The 18,139-nt window shown below is 45.2% G+C and overlaps 1 protein-coding gene across 1 annotated transcript; it reads right to left on the reverse strand.

Moving 5' to 3' along the window:
• Positions 1–962: 962 nt before the first annotated feature.
• GUCY2D (guanylate cyclase 2D, retinal) lies at positions 963–17,937 on the reverse strand. The gene is made up of 18 exons (XM_088141986.1): positions 17,229–17,937; positions 13,418–13,719; positions 12,735–13,089; positions 12,467–12,551; positions 12,236–12,332; positions 11,800–11,907; positions 10,011–10,091; positions 9,100–9,276; positions 8,229–8,382; positions 6,808–6,957; positions 5,862–6,010; positions 5,607–5,770; positions 3,661–3,853; positions 2,696–2,870; positions 2,440–2,538; positions 1,958–2,052; positions 1,572–1,657; positions 963–1,050 (listed from the first exon to the last, which is right to left on the reverse strand). The coding sequence occupies exons 1-18, from the start codon at positions 17,935–17,937 to the stop codon at positions 963–965; spliced, it is 3,267 nt and encodes a 1,088-aa protein (XP_087998112.1).
• Between the last annotated feature and the right edge of the window lie 202 nt (positions 17,938–18,139).

Genomic DNA, 18,139 nt, shown 5'->3' on the forward strand with positions numbered 1-18,139 from the left:
GTGAGTAGACTGGTCCCACAGAACCTCTCCAGATAAGGAGAGGATGGGAGATTGCCCACTTATGCTCCAGACAGCTGCTCCTTGCAAGGAGACTGCAGGATAGTGGTTTTCCACAAGTTTGAGTGTCAGGAGATGAAGGGAAGCCATCACGCTCTCATCTGCAGCAGAGCCTTTTAAAGGACGCTGGGTTCATTAACTGCACTTTCTAATCACTTTTGGAAATCACCTATTTAACTACCCTATTTAACTTGCAAGATTCTATTACTGTAACCTTACAATAAAGGTAGTGTTTATACTCGTGCTTGGAACTTCTTGTTTGGACTACTAAGGGCTGACATCAAGCTTGCAAGTCTGAAAGGACATCTCTCCCCCCTCACCTTTGCAGTCCAAGAAACTAGGATGGGTCCCTCCTGAGACATTCGCCATACCCCATTGCTTCGCAGGCTGAGCTGCCTCTTATCTGACCATTTGCCTAGTCTGCGGCTCCTCTTCTTCCTCTTCCTGTCTCGCAAGGACATTCTCACAGCCTCAGCCCACACCAGAATGAGAATGAGCTGCTGGGAGATTATGCAGAGAACCTATTTGGGGAAGGTTGCATTTGGTCATATCTCCCTGGCTTGGGGAGTGGAACATTTCTGGGAGAAGTCATATGCTACCTTATCTCACACTATTAAAAATTAGGAAACCAGCATTATGAAAACAGCTTCTTCCATCCTTGCATTGGGAGGTGTAAAGAAAATGCAGCCTGTAAACACCTCCAAGAAAGGTGGTCACAATCTTCTATTATCTTGAAATAAAAAAGAGGAGGCTTTATTTCATGGCAAAGAGAGGGAAGGAACTCTAAATTTTTCCCACCGCTTCGAAGCAAGGACTAAAGAATGCAACCACGGTACGCCTTTTATTCCCCCACCATGGTCTCACCGCCATCACAACTGGACTCATGCTATAGTCTTCTTCTCAGGCTATACTTTCTGTCCTTGACGAGCTTCCTGTAGCTTCTTTCTGCGTTCCTCAGGAATTTCATCCAGGCTTATCCCATGGCTGCTTGCCCTGAAGGAAAAAGAGCAAACTTAGGAATGTCTGAACCACGAAGAAGCATGATAAAGATGGTGAGGGGCTTGGAGGTTGAATCCTACAGAGAACATTTAAAAAAACTGTGTGTGTTTAGCCTAAAGAAGAACAGTGGAAGGAAGACATGTTAACAGTCTTCCAATCCTTGAAGGGCTGTCTCAGGGAAGAGGGGATGGATTGATCCTCCAGAAGGCCCAGGGGTTGGACAAGAACCAATGGGCGGAAGATTAACTCAGAGAGAGAGATCCCAACTCAAAATAAGGAGGAATTTGCTGACTGTGAGAGCTCTGAAGCAGTGGAACATCCTCTCTCCTGGAGTTGTGGGGCTCCGTCACTGGAGATGTTGAAGCAAAGGCTGGACAGCTGTTTATCTGGGAAGGTCTGAGGATTCCTGTGCTCAGTAGGGGGACTAGATGTCCAAGGTCCCTTCCAACTCTTGAGTCTATGACTCTGTAAACCTCTTTGATCCCCATCCTGCTCCCAAGAAGATGCCCTCTTACCCTGACATCAAGTCTGGGGGAGTAGGGATGGGTTTCGTAAAGCCATCACGACCAGTGAGCCAGTAAGTGTCTTCTAAGCCTTTTCCCTAAAGAGGAAGCGAGATGCATCAGATCTAGGTAACCCATCTCGTTTTAATCCGTCGTTCCTTTTTTTCCACCCTCAAGCTGGTTTCATCTTGTTTCAGCCATGCCTTGTAATTTTTTTTTAGTCTCGTCTCAAAAATTTGCCTGTTATTTTTTTTTTTAATTGCTTCTTTTTGTACAGCCTTTGACTAATATACAATGTGTTTCTTTGCAAACTTTTTCATCTCTCTCTTTCTCTTTCTCACTCTCTCTCTCTCTGAGATATTGCTTAATACGCATGTTTTCATGTAGAATTTCAATACCTTCAGCTCTGTTTTCCCTCGTAGATCGAGCTTGAAACCTTCTTTGAGTGAATGCAAGATCTCGACGGTGCGCAAGTTGACGTGAATTCGATATGCTGCAAAAAAAATACATACCAACACATACTTGAAACACACAGACTTTGAAGCGCACAGCCAGCAAAGCTCAGAGGGTTTGGCAAGCCACAACTACAGGGGTGGGGCAGGGAGGTTCAGAAACATCAATACAGTGGCTGCAATGCACATAAAAAGAAGCAGGGCTTTGATTGTGGTGTCACAGCCATCTTGTTGACTTTTTTGCCACTCTCCTCCAGACCCTTCTGGAGGAGACCCAGAGAACATGATGATCTACAATCCTCTGCAGACAATGAAACTGGGCTGCCCAAGGCGGAAGATTGCATCTGGATTTACGAAACACATTCTGCCATGTTCCCTTGTGCCCAGTCAATCAGCGAGCTCTTCCAACGCAAGTGTGCATTACTCACGAAGGCCTGTGGACTCCATCCGCGAGGCAGTGTTGACCGTGTCCCCAAAGAGACAATAGCGTGGCATTGTCAGTCCCACCACGCCAGCCACGCAAGGCCCTGTCAAGGACATCAGAGAGATTCGTTCTCAGCCTGGCGTTCTTAAACATCACTAGCGGTTTTCAACTGCCGTGTGTGTGTGTGTGTGTGTGTGTGTGAGAGAGAGAGAGAGAGAGAGAGTTTTTGTTACTTTTTTCCTTCATTCCTGATGACCTACCAGAGTGCAGACCAATGCGTATCCGAACGGGTACCTCTGGCATGTGGCGCATCTTGAAAGTGCCAACCGCACTGAGAATATCTAGGGACATGTTGGCAATCTCACCCGCGTGTCGGTTCTCGTTCCGTTTCGGCAGCCCTGAAGCTACCATATAGGCATCGCCAATGGTCTCTACCTGCCAAACAGAACAGGAGCGGTGAAAACGGCTAAAAGATCTCGGAAGGGGGGACTCGGCTCAGCTCCAGAAGAGAGGTGGGAAGCAAGGTGTCAAGCACGCGCAGCGACGTCCAGCGGCAGAAGCAAAACTTCCTTGTTTGATTCAATCTCTGTTAGCGTGAGAGGCTATGGAGAGGTTGATAAAGAACTGGGAGGAATGTTAGACATAAACAACCCAGATTTCAGCATTTTAATGCAAGGATCGGGGTAAAGTACAGAATCTTGGAACTTCCCAACCCTCACTGAACAATGAGTTCATCAAGACAGAGTCTCTGAACGTTTTTAATAATTTCTTCCTGAGTGTTTTTTAGCCAGAACTGGGCTGTTGTTTATGACATAGGTTCCTAACAAACTCCTCTCTTTTCTATCGGCCGTCTACAGTATGTCTAACATTCCTCCAAGTTCTTTATCAACCTCTTCATAACCTCTCATGCTAACAGAGATTGAATCTAAAAGGAGAGAGGTGTTTCAGTTGCCAGAGAACAAAGGTGATTTAGGAAGGCAGGCACCACTGCCCTCTTTTCTTCTAACATCCCCCAAAAACCACTTTGTAGAAATCTAGCCCACCAGGTCCATAACTTCGCTTCCAAGCGTCATCAACTAACTGAAAAGCCAATACGCAGATGACATGGTCCTTGTATGATCATATCAAGCATCAAGGCCACCTGGTGTTCTGTTCCCCCCATCCCTGCCTCCACCAAGCCTACGGCCTGCGATAATGATAGCAAACAAGCCTGATCTGTCCTCACCTTATAGACGTCATGGGAGCCGATGATGGCATCAAAGAGAGTGTAAAGATCATTGAGAAGGTCAACCACCTCAATGGGTTCACTCATGGCTGAGATGGTGGTGAAGCCGACAATGTCGCTAAAATATAAGGTCACCTCTTCAAAATACTCTGGTTCCACTGGCGCACCTGTCTTCAGGGCCTCAGCCACAGAACTGAAGAGATTACAAGTATAAATGTCAGTTTATGCCTCTTTAGGTCTGCAGAAAGCTGATCAGTTTGCAGATACCAAATAAATTTTTTGCAAAAATAGTGTACTCTTGAAAGGTGGCCTTGCTCAACCTAGTACCTTCCAAAATTGCTTGCTTAGAAGAATTCTTAGCCAGCATATATTGTTTGCATTTTTCAATAGATTAACTTCCTTAATAGAGTGTGGGGATGCTGTAGATGCAATATATCTTGATTATAGCAAAGCATTTGGCAAAGTATCCCAAAGATTGCTAAGCCAGCATGAGAATTAACTGCATACATAGTTGGATCAAAAATGATGCTCAAAGAATGATCATCAGTGGTTCCTCATCAAAACAGAGAGAGAGATACAGAGTGAGATCCACATAGTTCTGTTTGGCAACTTATATTCTTCAACATTTTATTAATGATCTTGATGAAGGGGTGGGGGGAATGCTTATCAAATTTGCAGATGATACAAAATTGAATGGGATACCATAGAAGATAGAAATAAAATTCAAAACAATCTTAAGAGATCAGAGAAATGGGTTGAAAATAGCAGAATGAAATTTAATACAGATGCAAAGTTAATCACTTAGGAAACAGACTGAAATGCAAAGGTATAGGATAAAGGATACCTGGCCTGGTAAATTACTTTTGGAATATGAATCAGAGGTGTGCTATGGTTGCAAAAAGGCAAATGCAGATTTGGCTCCATCAACAGAACTTACAAAATTATGGGGATTATAGTTCCACTTTAAGACCCCACCTCAAGTATTAGTTCCATTTCTGGACACAGAATTTTAAGAAAGATTTAAACCAACCATAATCTGTATTCTGAGAGGAATTCCAGTTTATATATATGGAAAATATTTTCAGAAAATAAATTCTTTGTTAAAAAATGTCTATGGGGATCTTCCATTCTGAAATATCTTTACAGAAAATGCAATTACCAATGAGGGAGAATCTGGTTTTCTGAATCTGGAGCTATATCATCATGTTATTGTCAAGTATTAAATACTGGAAGCCAACTATATACCCAATACATGGAATTTGACAACTGGACAACGTAAAAGGATTCTCCGTGCCTTTACTATGGCCAAAAGGCTGATATTGCAGCATTGGAAAGATAGATGTATGGCCCCATTTATTCAATGGATCGAAGACCTGATTGCACTCGCCACTTATGAGTGGATTGCCTATAGACGTAGACTTTGTACGGACAAGTATAAGGAAACGTGGGACTCATTTATACAAAATCCAGTAGGTTTAAAAAAATATATGATAATCATATAACTCTATTAGAAATATGCTATGTACTTGAATAATATTTGCATTAGATAAGCATATAGAGAATTGTAACTATTTACTGTTATAATGACATATCATAGCATTTTTTTTCCTTTGTCATATTTCTTCCACTTTGTTTCTGAATGCAGGGCAGGGAATCGTGGATGAAAGTTACTGGGAGGCAGATTCCAACTAAGCAGTTCAACAGGGGAACTACTGACCCAGAAAAGTGATGGGTTCCCCTTTGTTGCATATGTTCCAATGGAGTCTGAACCGCTTTCTCCTTTAATGTGGATTCCTACACTGAACGGGTTGTTGGTCTCAGTGGCCTAAATGGTGTCTTGCAATTCTAGGTTTCTACAATTCTGTAGGAACATAAGAGGACTTCTGCAACCAGGACATGGTCTCTACCCTCCCCGCTTAAGCTCCCTTGGATTTTGGCAGACTCACGGAGGCAGCATCTGTGTTAATAACTTGTCAGTCTTCTGCTTCTCAACCTCTAACTCTTCTGTCCTCTCCCGGATCAAGTCCTCCAGATTGCTGGAATATTGCTCTAGCATGCGTAGCATGGAGTCAATGATATTGGTCTTCCTACCTTTGTTGATGTTCTTAAACTGTGGGAGAAGAACAGAAAGAGAGGTAGAGGCCAACTCCTTCCCCTCTGAGATCCTGGTGTTGTAGCCACCATTCCTGAGCTCAAGTCACCTGGTCAAAAATTTGATTGATATTTGGTCTCCTTTCAGGGTGCTCGCTCCAGCATTCTTTCATCAGCTGAATGCACTCCATTGGAGCTTGGTCTATAGAAACAGAGGGACGGCAAAGAGGTGGCGGTTTCTCCACTTTCTTGATGATCTCTGCTTGGACAAAGACAAAACTTTCACTGTTGCTCTGGTCAAGCTGCCCTCCGCACAAATTCCATAACCACCTTGATTCAGATACCCCATCAGAGAAATAGCCCAACTTGTGCTAGGAACTGAGAAGAACCACAGTTCTCTATACAATCAAAGCCAATCCTGTTCATTTAGAATAATATAAATCAATGCAGCTCCTTCTGGTATTATACATCTTTTCTTAACTTGTTTTACATCTCATTTCTGCCCAAAGGAAGCCAATGAATTTATAGTCAGGCCAACCATATATATTCCAAAAAATTCAGATGTGTAAATGATAGGTATATCTATGAAATATTGTTTGATACCTTGGTTGGTAGCCTAAATGCTTGCAGTTGTGTCACGAGTTCATAGTGACCTTCCTCATGTGGTAAACAGCAGACTTTTATCTTGCAAAAACTTTAATAGGTAAAACAATCGTGGTGAAACCAAGTTGCAAGGAAGAGAAGTATGGACATTTGGCAGAGCCTAAACTTGGCACCCAAAGCTCAGTTGAACTTTGACCCAGTCACTGAACTGGGGAAAAGACAGGAGGACCACTGTTCGCAGGGATGAAGTCAGAAAGCAAAATGGACCAGTGCTCTGTCTCAGTCCACGCCAGCAGAGTGGATACTTATGTTGTGATGAGATTCCCACGTCTAAGAGAATCTGGGTAAAGGTCCTGCTGTTCTGCGCCCAACCCATTGTTCCAACCCACGTGCCATGGTGATGAGAGAAAAACCCGTATCTGCCCTCTCTGTTCATTGTTACTCTCTAAATACCTTCAGGAGTCATGTCCAGCATACAGTAAGGGGCAGCACGGCATATAACTTCTTGAATAATTATGGAAATACTGTAGATATCTCCCCAGAAGGTGCCTTTTCGTTCCAGCACTGGATTCCTCAACAACTCTGGGGCGGTCCAGAACCGGTCTGGTAGAATAAAGACAAATATCCAATAATTTCCTTCATTCTGTTCTTCTTATCATACCCTCCGCCTGTAAATCCACATGGAGCTTTCTGCCCCTATCCTCTATTTATACACATTGAGTTACCCCACTGAGTATCCCTTTAGAACAGTTTTTCTCTCCAACATCAAGAAGAAAGAAATCTGAAGCTTTAAGTCCAGGGAGGTTCATTTTTCACTCAGCTATTGGCAATCTATATCTATCTATCTATCTATCTATCTATCTATCTATCTATCTATCTATCTATCTATCTATCATCTACCTACCTACCTAATTAGGTTCTTTTTCACCTAGATTTTTCACCTTTCCAACAGTCTGGTAGACCAGCTTTCGTCAACCTGGGAGTGATAAGCTATGTTGGACTTCAACTGCCATAATCCCCAGCTGGTGTAGCCACTGGCCATACTGGCTAAGTATCATGGGAATTAGTTCAACACACCCAAAAGGCAATGAGCTGGGTGATCAGAGTTCAAGCCACAAGTCATTGCGCAAATGATGCAATTTGTGTCATTTATGCTACGACCTCATGATGCATATGATGTTGTTGGATTTCCCCAGCAGATGTCCATGGTTGAGAGAAGCTGATGGGATCCTTGTTAAAAAAAAATATTCTAACTTCCCTTTAAAATAATTATGAACAGGACCCAACCAGGAGGACTTTAAATCTTTGAATGTGCAGATAATAGGTTTCTGGGCATTGGAGCATTCAGCCTCCTCCGCAACTCGGGGCATATTTCCAAATATACAAAGGAGCCCAAAGATAAAGAGAGAGAGATGGAGTTGGAGAAAGTGGAGGGATGGAGACAGAAAGGGAGGGACTCCTGTCGGCTCAACTCTGACATTGTCCATATTGTCATTTGGCAACTTCATAGGCTATGATTGGTTGGACTCAAAGCAGGAGTGTTGGACAAGCAGCATCACCCAGAATTATTGAGTAGGATTACCCAGAAGATAAACACACGATTGCTTAACAAGAAATGGCTTATCTTTCTATCAACTATGTCCAAGACCAGTGTTTCTCAACCTTGGGAATTTTAAGAGGTATGGACTTCAACTCCTAGAATTTCCCCAGCCAGCCATGCTAGCTGGAGAATTCTAGGAGCTGAAGTCAGGAACTTTAAGAGGTGTGGACTTCAACTCCCAGAAGTCCCCAGCCAGCATGAGTTGAGAAACCCTGTCCTACACTGTTTATCAGCCCATCTAATTCTCTTCTAATTCCCATCTTCCTCTGCTAACCCTCAGGCTTCATTTCTGGGATAATTTTCTGGGCCTCCAACAGTTCATTGTATCCGTGATCAGCGACTTTGAGGACAAAACGGCCATCCACCACACAGTTCCGAGACTTCAGCCGGCCATGAGCGACTTCATGATGATGCAAATACTTCATCCCCTAGAGGAGAAAAGAAGGGGTGAGCGGATCTTGCAAATGTCACAATACAGGTCGTCCTCATTTAGTGACCACAATTAGGACTGGCAACTCAGTCATTAAGTGAAGTGGTCATTAAGTGAAACTGTGTCTGTGCTTATGATCTTTCAGCTTTCCTTTGCTTTACAGACCTGTGAAGGTTGTAAATGAGAGGATTGGTTGTAAAGTTACTTTTTCATCACTTTCGTAACTGTGAATGGCTGCTAAATGAGGCAGTCCCTAAATGGGACTGCCTGCACTTTCTGATCAGGGAGATCTTTACAATTATATGAGAAGACTATACAATTATAGTCTCAGGAATGGAACATTCTGGTAATCCTAAAAATATTTTTAACTATCAATGGGTCTTTCTAGAGGTTCTCCCTCTTAGAACCATCTCTTGTCATGATAGGTAGATCTCACCAAGACTGAAGCCTTGTTGATGAATTTGAATTCTTATGAACTTCAGATGCCCACAGCCCTGAATGATGGTGGTTGAAAACAAGAACTGAGAGCTTTCTTCAACCCTTCTGGTGGCTACTGCAGGAAGGATCCATTCATTCCCTAGCTGTGTCATCCTCCTACGATACAGGATTGAGAGACGCCAACTCCTTTCTCAACATGAGTGAATAACCCTCATCCCAGCCTCATTTTTCTCCTAAGCTGGATCTCAGGACAGCTAGATCTCTCTTCCCCAGGCACCTTGATAAGGTCCAGCAGCAACGATGACTTGAACATCCAGTCCAGCTTCATGTCCTCATTGCGGAGAAGATCCTCAAGACTCCCTCGCGCGCAGTGCTCTGAGACAATAGCAAAAATCCCACGGTCATGGAAGAAGCCCAGGAAAAGGTTCACATTTTCGTGCCTCAGGTCCCGCAGCTGAAGATGGGGAAGAACAAAGGGAATAAAGAAGTGAGAGTCCTCACTCACCCAGTATGGTGGGAATGGCTGGGAAGTGTTCCTGCACCCTGTCTTACGGCCTTGTCCCTACTTGCACCCAACTACCAGCGTCCTGGCAACCTATCTTTTCTCTCAGGTCTGCATAACTCAACCTCAGTCCGTGACTAAAACAGCCTTTAGGCATTCCTTAATGATACTGAATTCAAGCAGTTTTTTCCCCCTTATTCCATCCCTCCCCAAGAACAGCCTTAAGATGCGCCAAATCTTGTAGGTTTCATCAGCTGTCCCCTTGGAGGACAACAGAGGCAGGCAAGGGGTCAGCAATGGCAAAGACAGCAAGGTTGGTGCAGGCCATGTTTGCTACTGACTCAAGGGCAGTGAGGAGAATGCCCCAACCCAGCTGTGGGGTGAAGCCCAGAGGGCTGGTCACAGAAATCAGGGCAATTCTGCACCATTTCCCCCAGCTGATTGCTCAAAATCTGTAACTCAGCGTAGAGAGCCCAGCTGAAAAGAAGTTCAGGGAAACTGCTTTCTACTGGCTGAAATTCCTTGGCTGAATAACCCCAGAAGCCACATTGATATATCAACCAGGAATTATTACCTACTCCATCTCTCCCCACCACTACCCCCTAACCCTAACCCTAACCCTAACCCTAACCCTAACCCTAACCCTCTATCTGCTCACCTTTGAATGAAAGATATCCAGAACTCACCTTGCAAAAAATCATTTTGGTGGCTGGTTTGATTTCAGTGTTCTTTCCTCCTGGGATTTTTTTCAGCCACACCCAGTCACCCTAAAGGCCAGGGGAGACAAGGAAGAGCAAAAATGGTTACCCTCAATCTCCTACGGTGCTCTGAAGAAGCAAGAAAGAAGGAAAGCAGACACCTGCTCCATGTCATGAAAGAGCCAGCAAAGGAAGAGGCAGAGGGAGGGGAATTTTAAAAGGAAACAAGAGGAATTGCGTTAACATTTACAACCCAGAGAGGGCAGGTGTGTGGTCCAGGGAGGCAAAGCAAAGCCAGCAGGGTCCACAGAAGGAGAAAAGGAGGGAAGATGGTCTTGTTACTCTCCAACAAGAAGGGAATGGAAGTGAGTGTCCCTCTACTTTAAGGTTGGACCGATTCATGGAAGCCCTGGGGATCAATGGCTATTAGCCTCGATGGCAGTGGGACAGCCTCTGAAGACCATCTGCAGGGAGACTAGTGGGCTTCCTTGTATAGTTGGCTGGCCACTGTGAGAACAGACTGCTGGACTAGATGAGCCAGGGGTTCAATCCAGCATGCCACGGCTAATGTTCTTATGTTCTCAGGTCTTCTATGACTTTGATTTGGATTCATGCAGGATCACCTCTCTCCAATAATCCATGTGGCCTTGAAGATTTTCTAATGCCATATCGTATAAACTGATTTTGAGTGACAGGTAGGTAAATAGACAGGGAAGTGGTGGAGAGAGGATGTTCTAACTGACCCCTCCAAACAGTGAGGGCAGATGGGAGACAGTCTTCTGGTTGTTGATACCCCCATAATGGAATGAAAAGTGAAGTCACTGTTGAATCAAGCTTGCTTCCTGGTGGCTTCATAATCACACCCATGTATTTATTTATTATATCTATTTACAATTTTTGCATACCATCCAGTCTTAAGAGACTTCAGGCAGTGAACAAGAAAAATCAAAATATAGCATAACAACCCATAAAATAAGTCAAAGACAGCCTCACCTAGAACATGTTGCAATAATCCAAATGCCTGGTGGTCAGGGTGGGAGTTAGTGTTGCAAGGGCTAAAACTAGGGCTGAAACTGGTACACCAACCATAGCTGGGCAAAGGCCCCCTTGGAGATGGTTTCCACTTGCTGTTCCAGCAGCAACCATGAATCCAGGGACCTCCAAGTTGTGGACCAGCATCTTCAGGGAAGCATGACCTCATCTAGAACTACCACCATAGCTGAAGCTTCTGAAGAGTCCAGAATGTTAGACACAAATAGCCACTCCAACTTGGGCTTTAATCCAAGCTTGCTTCTGCCCATCCAGTCCCTGGCAGCCTTTAGACATGGTCCTAAAATTCCACAGCATCTCTAGTTCAGCCATGGTGGCAATGTACAATCGAGCGTCTTTGGTATATTGATGACGCTTCACTCCACACTGATGGATAACCTAACCAAGTGGTTTCATATAGATGTTAAATAACAAAGAGGGAAGGACCAAGCTCTATGGCAACTCAGTGGAGCAACCAGGAGCTCAAACCCAAATCCTCTATGACTTTCCCATTAAAGATGGCAAGCTCAAGATCTGTGCCTTCTTGGTATTACCACAGTTGATATCAGGGCTGGCTCTGTCCCACAGTAGGCTGCTGGGCAGGGGAACAAGCAGTGACCCCAACCTTTGGAGGAAACAGCTTTACATCAGAGGGTCCCTCAAGCTCTCTCCTGAAAGCCCTCCCCCACCCTCATAAGGCTAGAAGAATGTGGGGCCAGACACAGCACAGGGAGGAACATGTGTTCACCTCAACCACAGCTAAGTTGGAGTTTTCCAGATCAGCCGTCTCACTTCTGAAGCTTTTCATATCCAACGAGCTCTTATCCGCAAGACTGGAGTGGCTGTCATCCATCTTCTGGGAGAGGAAGAGGACAGCTCATTGTAAACTAAAGAACATTCTGAACTAATAATTTTATTGAGCAACATTTAAGAACAAGAAAGGGGATTACTTTGACCTGTGGACATAACTTCTGGTGGATAGCTACATCTTGATAGTCCCAAACTTGGCCATCTTTACCAATGAGGCAAGGCCACTAACACAACCCTTTGTATTGCATTGATCTGAGTCAGCTATTATTCGCTTTGTCGTCCCCTGACTTTGGAGTGCTTTACCTCCACAATCACACTTCCTGTTTCCAGTAGCTTGTATTCTCCTCAAGGCTATTGCATAAAACCTTGCTCACCTTCCTGCTGTTCTGGCCATTGATGAAAGTCAAGTCGTCTGTGGTCAGGACAATCTTGTTGGGTCCCTTCATTAGCTGGGCATGCAGAAACCGGCGTCTGTGAAAAACGAGGCAAGAGCGGCTGAAACGTCAGAAGTTAAAAATGCTCACCCGTAAGCGAAGCTGTCCAGAATGACTGCCAATAGCCAATCTAGAGTGGAGAATCATGAGAGCGGTTTATGTGGAACTCACCGAAGATAGTAAGCCAGAGCAGATCCACCCAGGAACAAGCCAATAACCATCAGGAAGAAGAGGAAAACGAAACCAACATCCACACCTGGAAGGAGGAAGAAGAAAAACTCTTGTCATTTTCTTTAGCCTGAGGCCCATCTTTGCTGTTGCCAACTGGGTTAAGCATTGCAATCCATTTTCAGTGGTGGATTATGGAGCCACAACAACCTGGGAGCTGCACTTTTTGGTAGCTACAACCCATCCGTTCCCACTTTGCTTCCACACTCACCCCCAGTACAAACGGTGGCAGGGTTGAACCAACAGCTGGAGTCCGAAGCTGGGCTGGTATGGTGAGGCCAGTGGATGGCATGTCCCATGTAGTTCAAGATGCCTGCAGCCATGTCTACTTTGTAGGTGGGCTGAAGATGGTTGCTTCTTCCATCCGTGTCCAAGATGACGTAAGGGAGCCCAGCGCCTCTGTTTCCGTCCGCTGACACCGTCTGGCTAAACCCTTCCAGCTCAAAGTTCTTGGCGTGGTCAGCCACACTGGTCCCCACCACCCTCTTGGCAGCTAGACGAGCGTTTTCCACAGCTTTGGCCAGGAAGTAGATGGAGTTAAAAATGGTGCCAAACAGAGGATGGGCCTGAAGAGAGGAGGAAAAACAGCTAAGCCCAAATTCTGTACAAATTACACAAATGAAGGATTTGCTTTGCCTCATGCATTTTGCTTGCTCTGCAAGCATAGAGGCACTGTTCAGCCTTCTGTCTGAAGACACCTTTGAAGTCATGCTCACAAGACTGCAGGCTAAAAATCTCTCTTTGCTTGCTTCCAGCTTAGAATCTTAACCTTAATGGAATCTGAATTCTGTACCAGATTTCATAACTAAGAACGACGTTTTTTGCACAGCCTAACGCCCACAGTTCTGTCCTTCTTCCCACCATCCCAGCACCATTTCCTCCTTTCTCAGGCACCTTGTCTGCACTGAGGTGGCCAGGGATCTCTCTCTTCTCTTGAGCCTCTCCAAAGGCCTGCCGGAAGGAGACTTCTGGGGAATCAATGGTGACCATAAGCACGGCGTCATATGCCTGGCGCAATTTGATGTTGTCATCCAGCACTGTGTAGACCTCCTTCTGGTAGGGCATGCTGTAGGTCAGGGCATCGTAGGGGATGAAAATGTAAGTCCCTTCTGTCATGTCCATCTCTTCGGCCTTCTCCAACAGGAGACGCTGCTCTTCCCCACCCAGCAGGACAGAGTGCATACACATGATGACCGCTGGATAGGAAATGAAGGAGAAGGAGAAGGAGAAGGAGGAAGATTGGGCCGAGAAAAAAAAGTGGGGAGAGTGAGAAGGTTAAGAGAACAGAGAGTTTAGCAAAGCTGAATCTGAATCTTTGGGAATAATAAAGAAATGAGGCCACCGTGTTCACGCTGAGAGCAACCATCTCAGGGTCTCAGCACAGAACAGTGTTTCTCAACCTTGGCAGCTTTAAGATGGGTGGACTTCAACTCCCAGAATTCCCCAGCTAGCCCATGAGAAACCCTGGCACAGAATGTTGATTCCATGCAAACTCAGGTTCCAAAACCCATCTCAGGTTCCTTTCAAGCTCTGAGATGCCACCAGACAGAGATCTGGATCTCAGTGAAGTCCTGATGTTCATTTATTTATCTGTTTGTTTATTTTATATTTCAAATTTGTCACCGCCCATCTCACCACAGAGTGACTCGGGTGGATATGCACCTGATAGGCATTTTGTCATTGCCCCCAAGCAACAACTTCCAGCTTCTGGCTTCTAGAAGGAAGGAGGAGGCCTCCCCAAATAATTGGATCTCAGGGACGAGAAAAGCATTATTTGGGGGTCTGCCCCATCCTTTCCCCTGTGGGAAACCTCTAAAATACTTTGGCCAAGACAAAGACATCGTCCATCTAGCAGGAAGAGGCAGAGATATCTTCCCGCGTTTCCTGCATATGTCAACAAGAATCAACCCTAACATCCACCTGCCTGTGATTGTGATTATGATTATGATTATGATTTAAACTGGCATGCTTTCTAAAGATCTGCCTGTAAGGATGTAAAGCTGTTTTCGAAAGGGCAATACTTTCTTAAGAAGAGAAGTTTATTAGTAGTATTTCTTTCTGTGGGCACTGACGTGCCTTTCAAGACCTTGCTGAAGTTCGTTCTTGCCTGCCTTCCTAAGAGTCACCTCCTCTTTGCCTCTTCAGCAGACCCTCCACTGTCATGTATTTTTGCGCCCAAGAAAAGAAGGCAGTCTGCCCCCTTCATGCCCCTCACTGTCGGCTGCAAGTACCCTAAGCAGCCTGGGTGACATTGGCTAGTACTTGGATGATGACCACCAGGGCACCCCAGAGTTCTAGGCTAGACTGGGAAGTCGAAACACATCTCAGAAAAAGGCAACAGTAAACCATCTTCATACTGCTTCCAAGAAAGCTCTCTGGATGTGTCCAGGACTCTTGGAGGCGGCATGGACTGCAAACTGGGGTAGCAGCCAAGCCACAGGCCTGTGTTGCCCAGATGGGAGAGAGGTCATTGAGCAGAAGGTTGGACTAGAGGACCTCTGAGGCGCCTTCCTAATTTCCGATGCTATGCTCTTGAGCTAGGAGGAGCAACAGCCTGATGTAGAATAGCCTTCCTTCTTAAGCACTCTTTTCTCTTAGGAGGAGCCTTCCACATGCACCTGTGTGCTCTCGTCGAGTGGGACCTAGGAAGTGTGCCTTCTCCATAATGGCCTCTGCCCTATGGAACACCCTTCCGCCAGAGATCTGAAAGACCCCCACCCTCCTTGCCTTCTGGAAGAGCTTAAATTGCTGGCTCTTCCCACAAGCACTGTGGTAGGATGAGGCTGGAGCCCAAACCACGTGTGGCAGAGTGTTGCCCCAGGGTCCATGAGTTTTCATTGAGTTTCTATTGAGCTTTTCTTGAGCTTTTCTTGAGTTTCTATTGAGCTTTTCTTGAGTTTCTATTGAGCTTTTCTTGAATTTTATTGAGCGTTTTATTTTGATTGTTTGGGGGATTTTGATGTTTTTATTGACTTGTCAGTTGCCCAGGGTTGTGGTTATAATACAGGCGGCTATATAAACTTTTTAAATAAATAAATACATGCATCCTCTCTGTAGCTGCACATAAATCATAAGTTCATTCCACAACTTCTCAAACTTCAAGGTTCATAAACAAAGGAAGTATCCACATGAGGTATGCATCAGAATTGAGCCCCTACATAAACAGCAGGGCGGAGGGGATAGACAAACTTCGCCGAATTAAAATCATGCACTTGCTATATTTATGAATAACCCTGCACTCCATCTCTTTTATAGTTTTAAGACAGAGCAGACTGTTTCTTGACCAACAAGCAGTGAAAGTGGGGAAGATCCTATGCTAGCTCCCCTTTTAAATTAAAAAAAAAATCATTTCAACCTAGAATTTCTCCTTTCTCCTTTTTTATACACTTTCTCAAGGGTGTTTGCAGAGGGTGGGTCAACAAAGTCAAGATGGGGCTGTGCTTGCATGATAGGAGCCCTGCATTTTATTATGTGCAACACTCCTGGCTTCCATCATGTGGTCAAGACTGCCATCTTGACTTTTTTGATCTCACTTGCAGACAGCCCTGGTGGCTTTCTCCCTTCATAATGGTCTTGCCCAATGAGGACCCCATCCCCTTCTAGAAAAGGAGAATGAAGGAGAGTCACATACATACAAATCAGTGTTTCTCAACCTTGAGAACTTCAAGATGGGTGGATTTCCCCTGGGAAATTCTGAGAGTTGAAATCCACCCATCTTAAAGTTCCCAAGGTTGGGAAACATTGATATAAATAGATACTTCACCTGTGCCAAAGGAAGAGGCAGAAAAATGGGAAGGAATCAAGAAAAGGGCACCTAGGCTGGGAACCAAGTCTTAGGAGTTGAGATGTGGGGACATTAAGTGTTTTGTAGTCTTCAGAATGGAAGAGAGATAAGCAGCACTGAAAGGATGCCACAGAGAAGAAGGCCAAGATCTCTTCTCCATCTTTCCAGAGTGCAGAACACAGAATAATGGTTTGAAAATAGCTGAGGGCAAATACAGATGGAACATGAGAACCGTCCTAACAGCAAGTCAGGTTAGCAATGGAACTATGGAACCTGAGAGTGGGACGGGTTCCCCTTCACTGGTAAAGTTGAAACGAAGGCCAGACAGCCACCTCTAGGGGATGTTTGAATTTGGATTCCTGCACTGGGCAAGAGATAGGCTTCCTTGACTGACAAAGAAGCTGCTTAAACATGTGAATGAGTCACATAGCACGCTTCTTGTCATATAAACCAACTTTTATAGAATCCCAGAGTTAGAAGGGAACCTGCAGCCACCAATGTCAACCCCGTCAGTCTTGAAATTCAAATCACAGGTGGCTGTTCATTCTCTGTTTGAAGGCTTCCAACAAAGGGGAACCCATGACTTTCTAGCTCAGTGGTTCCATTGTCCAACTTCCCTTACTAAGAAGAAGGGTTTTTTTTCCTTAATGTTCTACTAGAATTGGTCTTCCTGTAGCTTGGGATTAAGGAAAAGTAGGTTTCCATCTTCTTTCTGTGATAGTTTTTTGAGTAAATGAGGAGCTTGAACAGTCCAAGTCAAGCCAGAAGTGAAGAAACAAACATGTTGGGCTTCTGCATCTCAGAAGAAACCATAAGCTGACCTGTAGCCCTTTACTCAGAAGAGAGACAGACTCCATATCTTTCTAACTTATGTTAGATCTCTCCCCCTTCATGAGGCACATCTGCCCATCGCAACCATACCTCGTACGTTGTGGGCCTTCTTTATCTTTTGGAGGGCATCCTCCACCCCACCAGGTTCATCTTCCATGGTGGTCACTATAGTGACGGGCAGGCCAAAGTTCCGCAATGAGTCTGCTAGAGCTTGTCCCGCTTCTACCCAGAGGTCTTCCTCAGAGGTGATCACAGCCACATGAGCCCATTGGAAGTACTTAAGCACAGTGTAGAGCACAGCAGAGGCCTGTGGTAATAGCCGGACAAAAGTGCCATAACGTTCAACCTCAGCATCATCAGTCAAGCAAGCCCAGGAGAAAATGGGCTTGTTCCATGTTTTGCCCAGCAACCCCGCTGCCTGACAGGTTGCTGGGTTAACTGGACCTACAAAACCAGAGGCATAATGTTGTGCGCTGACAAAACCCACAAGGGCCTTTGATGTCTGGCAGTCTTCATTGAGGAGGACATAATCAAACCAATATCCCTTGTTTAAGGTTGGGTCCTTGTTGATCTGGGTAATAGCCAATTTAGCTGCTGCATCAGGGTAGGCTCTGGCATAGATGGAGTCACAGTTCCAGGGACCCATCACACCAACTTTGAAGGTAGCGGCGTGGATACTGAGAGGAAGGCAAAGAAGCAAGGGCCAGAAGAGAAGGGCCCACCAAGGAGGCCCTCTACAGTAGGCCCACCTGGGGTGGTTGGAAAGCCGGAGCTGGAAGCCCAACCAAACTAGTACCATGTTGTTGTTGTGGACTTAGCAAATGATGTGGTGGAAGAGGCAAGGAAGGGAAATGGGAGAAGGCACAGCTCACAGAGCTTCAGTTCCTGAAGGACCAGGCCCAGAAATCTTCGGGTCCATCTGCTGCCATCAACTTGCTCTTCACAGTCAAAAGAGAGAACGAAAGGAAGAGAAAAGAAGGGAAGAATGAAGCTGGAAAAGA

Source organism: Python bivittatus, unplaced genomic scaffold (genome assembly GCF_059951505.1).
Source record: "Python bivittatus isolate LINGU-HERP-01145 unplaced genomic scaffold, Pbiv_v1 ctg000370_np1212, whole genome shotgun sequence".
Taxonomy (NCBI): Eukaryota; Metazoa; Chordata; class Lepidosauria; order Squamata; family Pythonidae; genus Python; species Python bivittatus.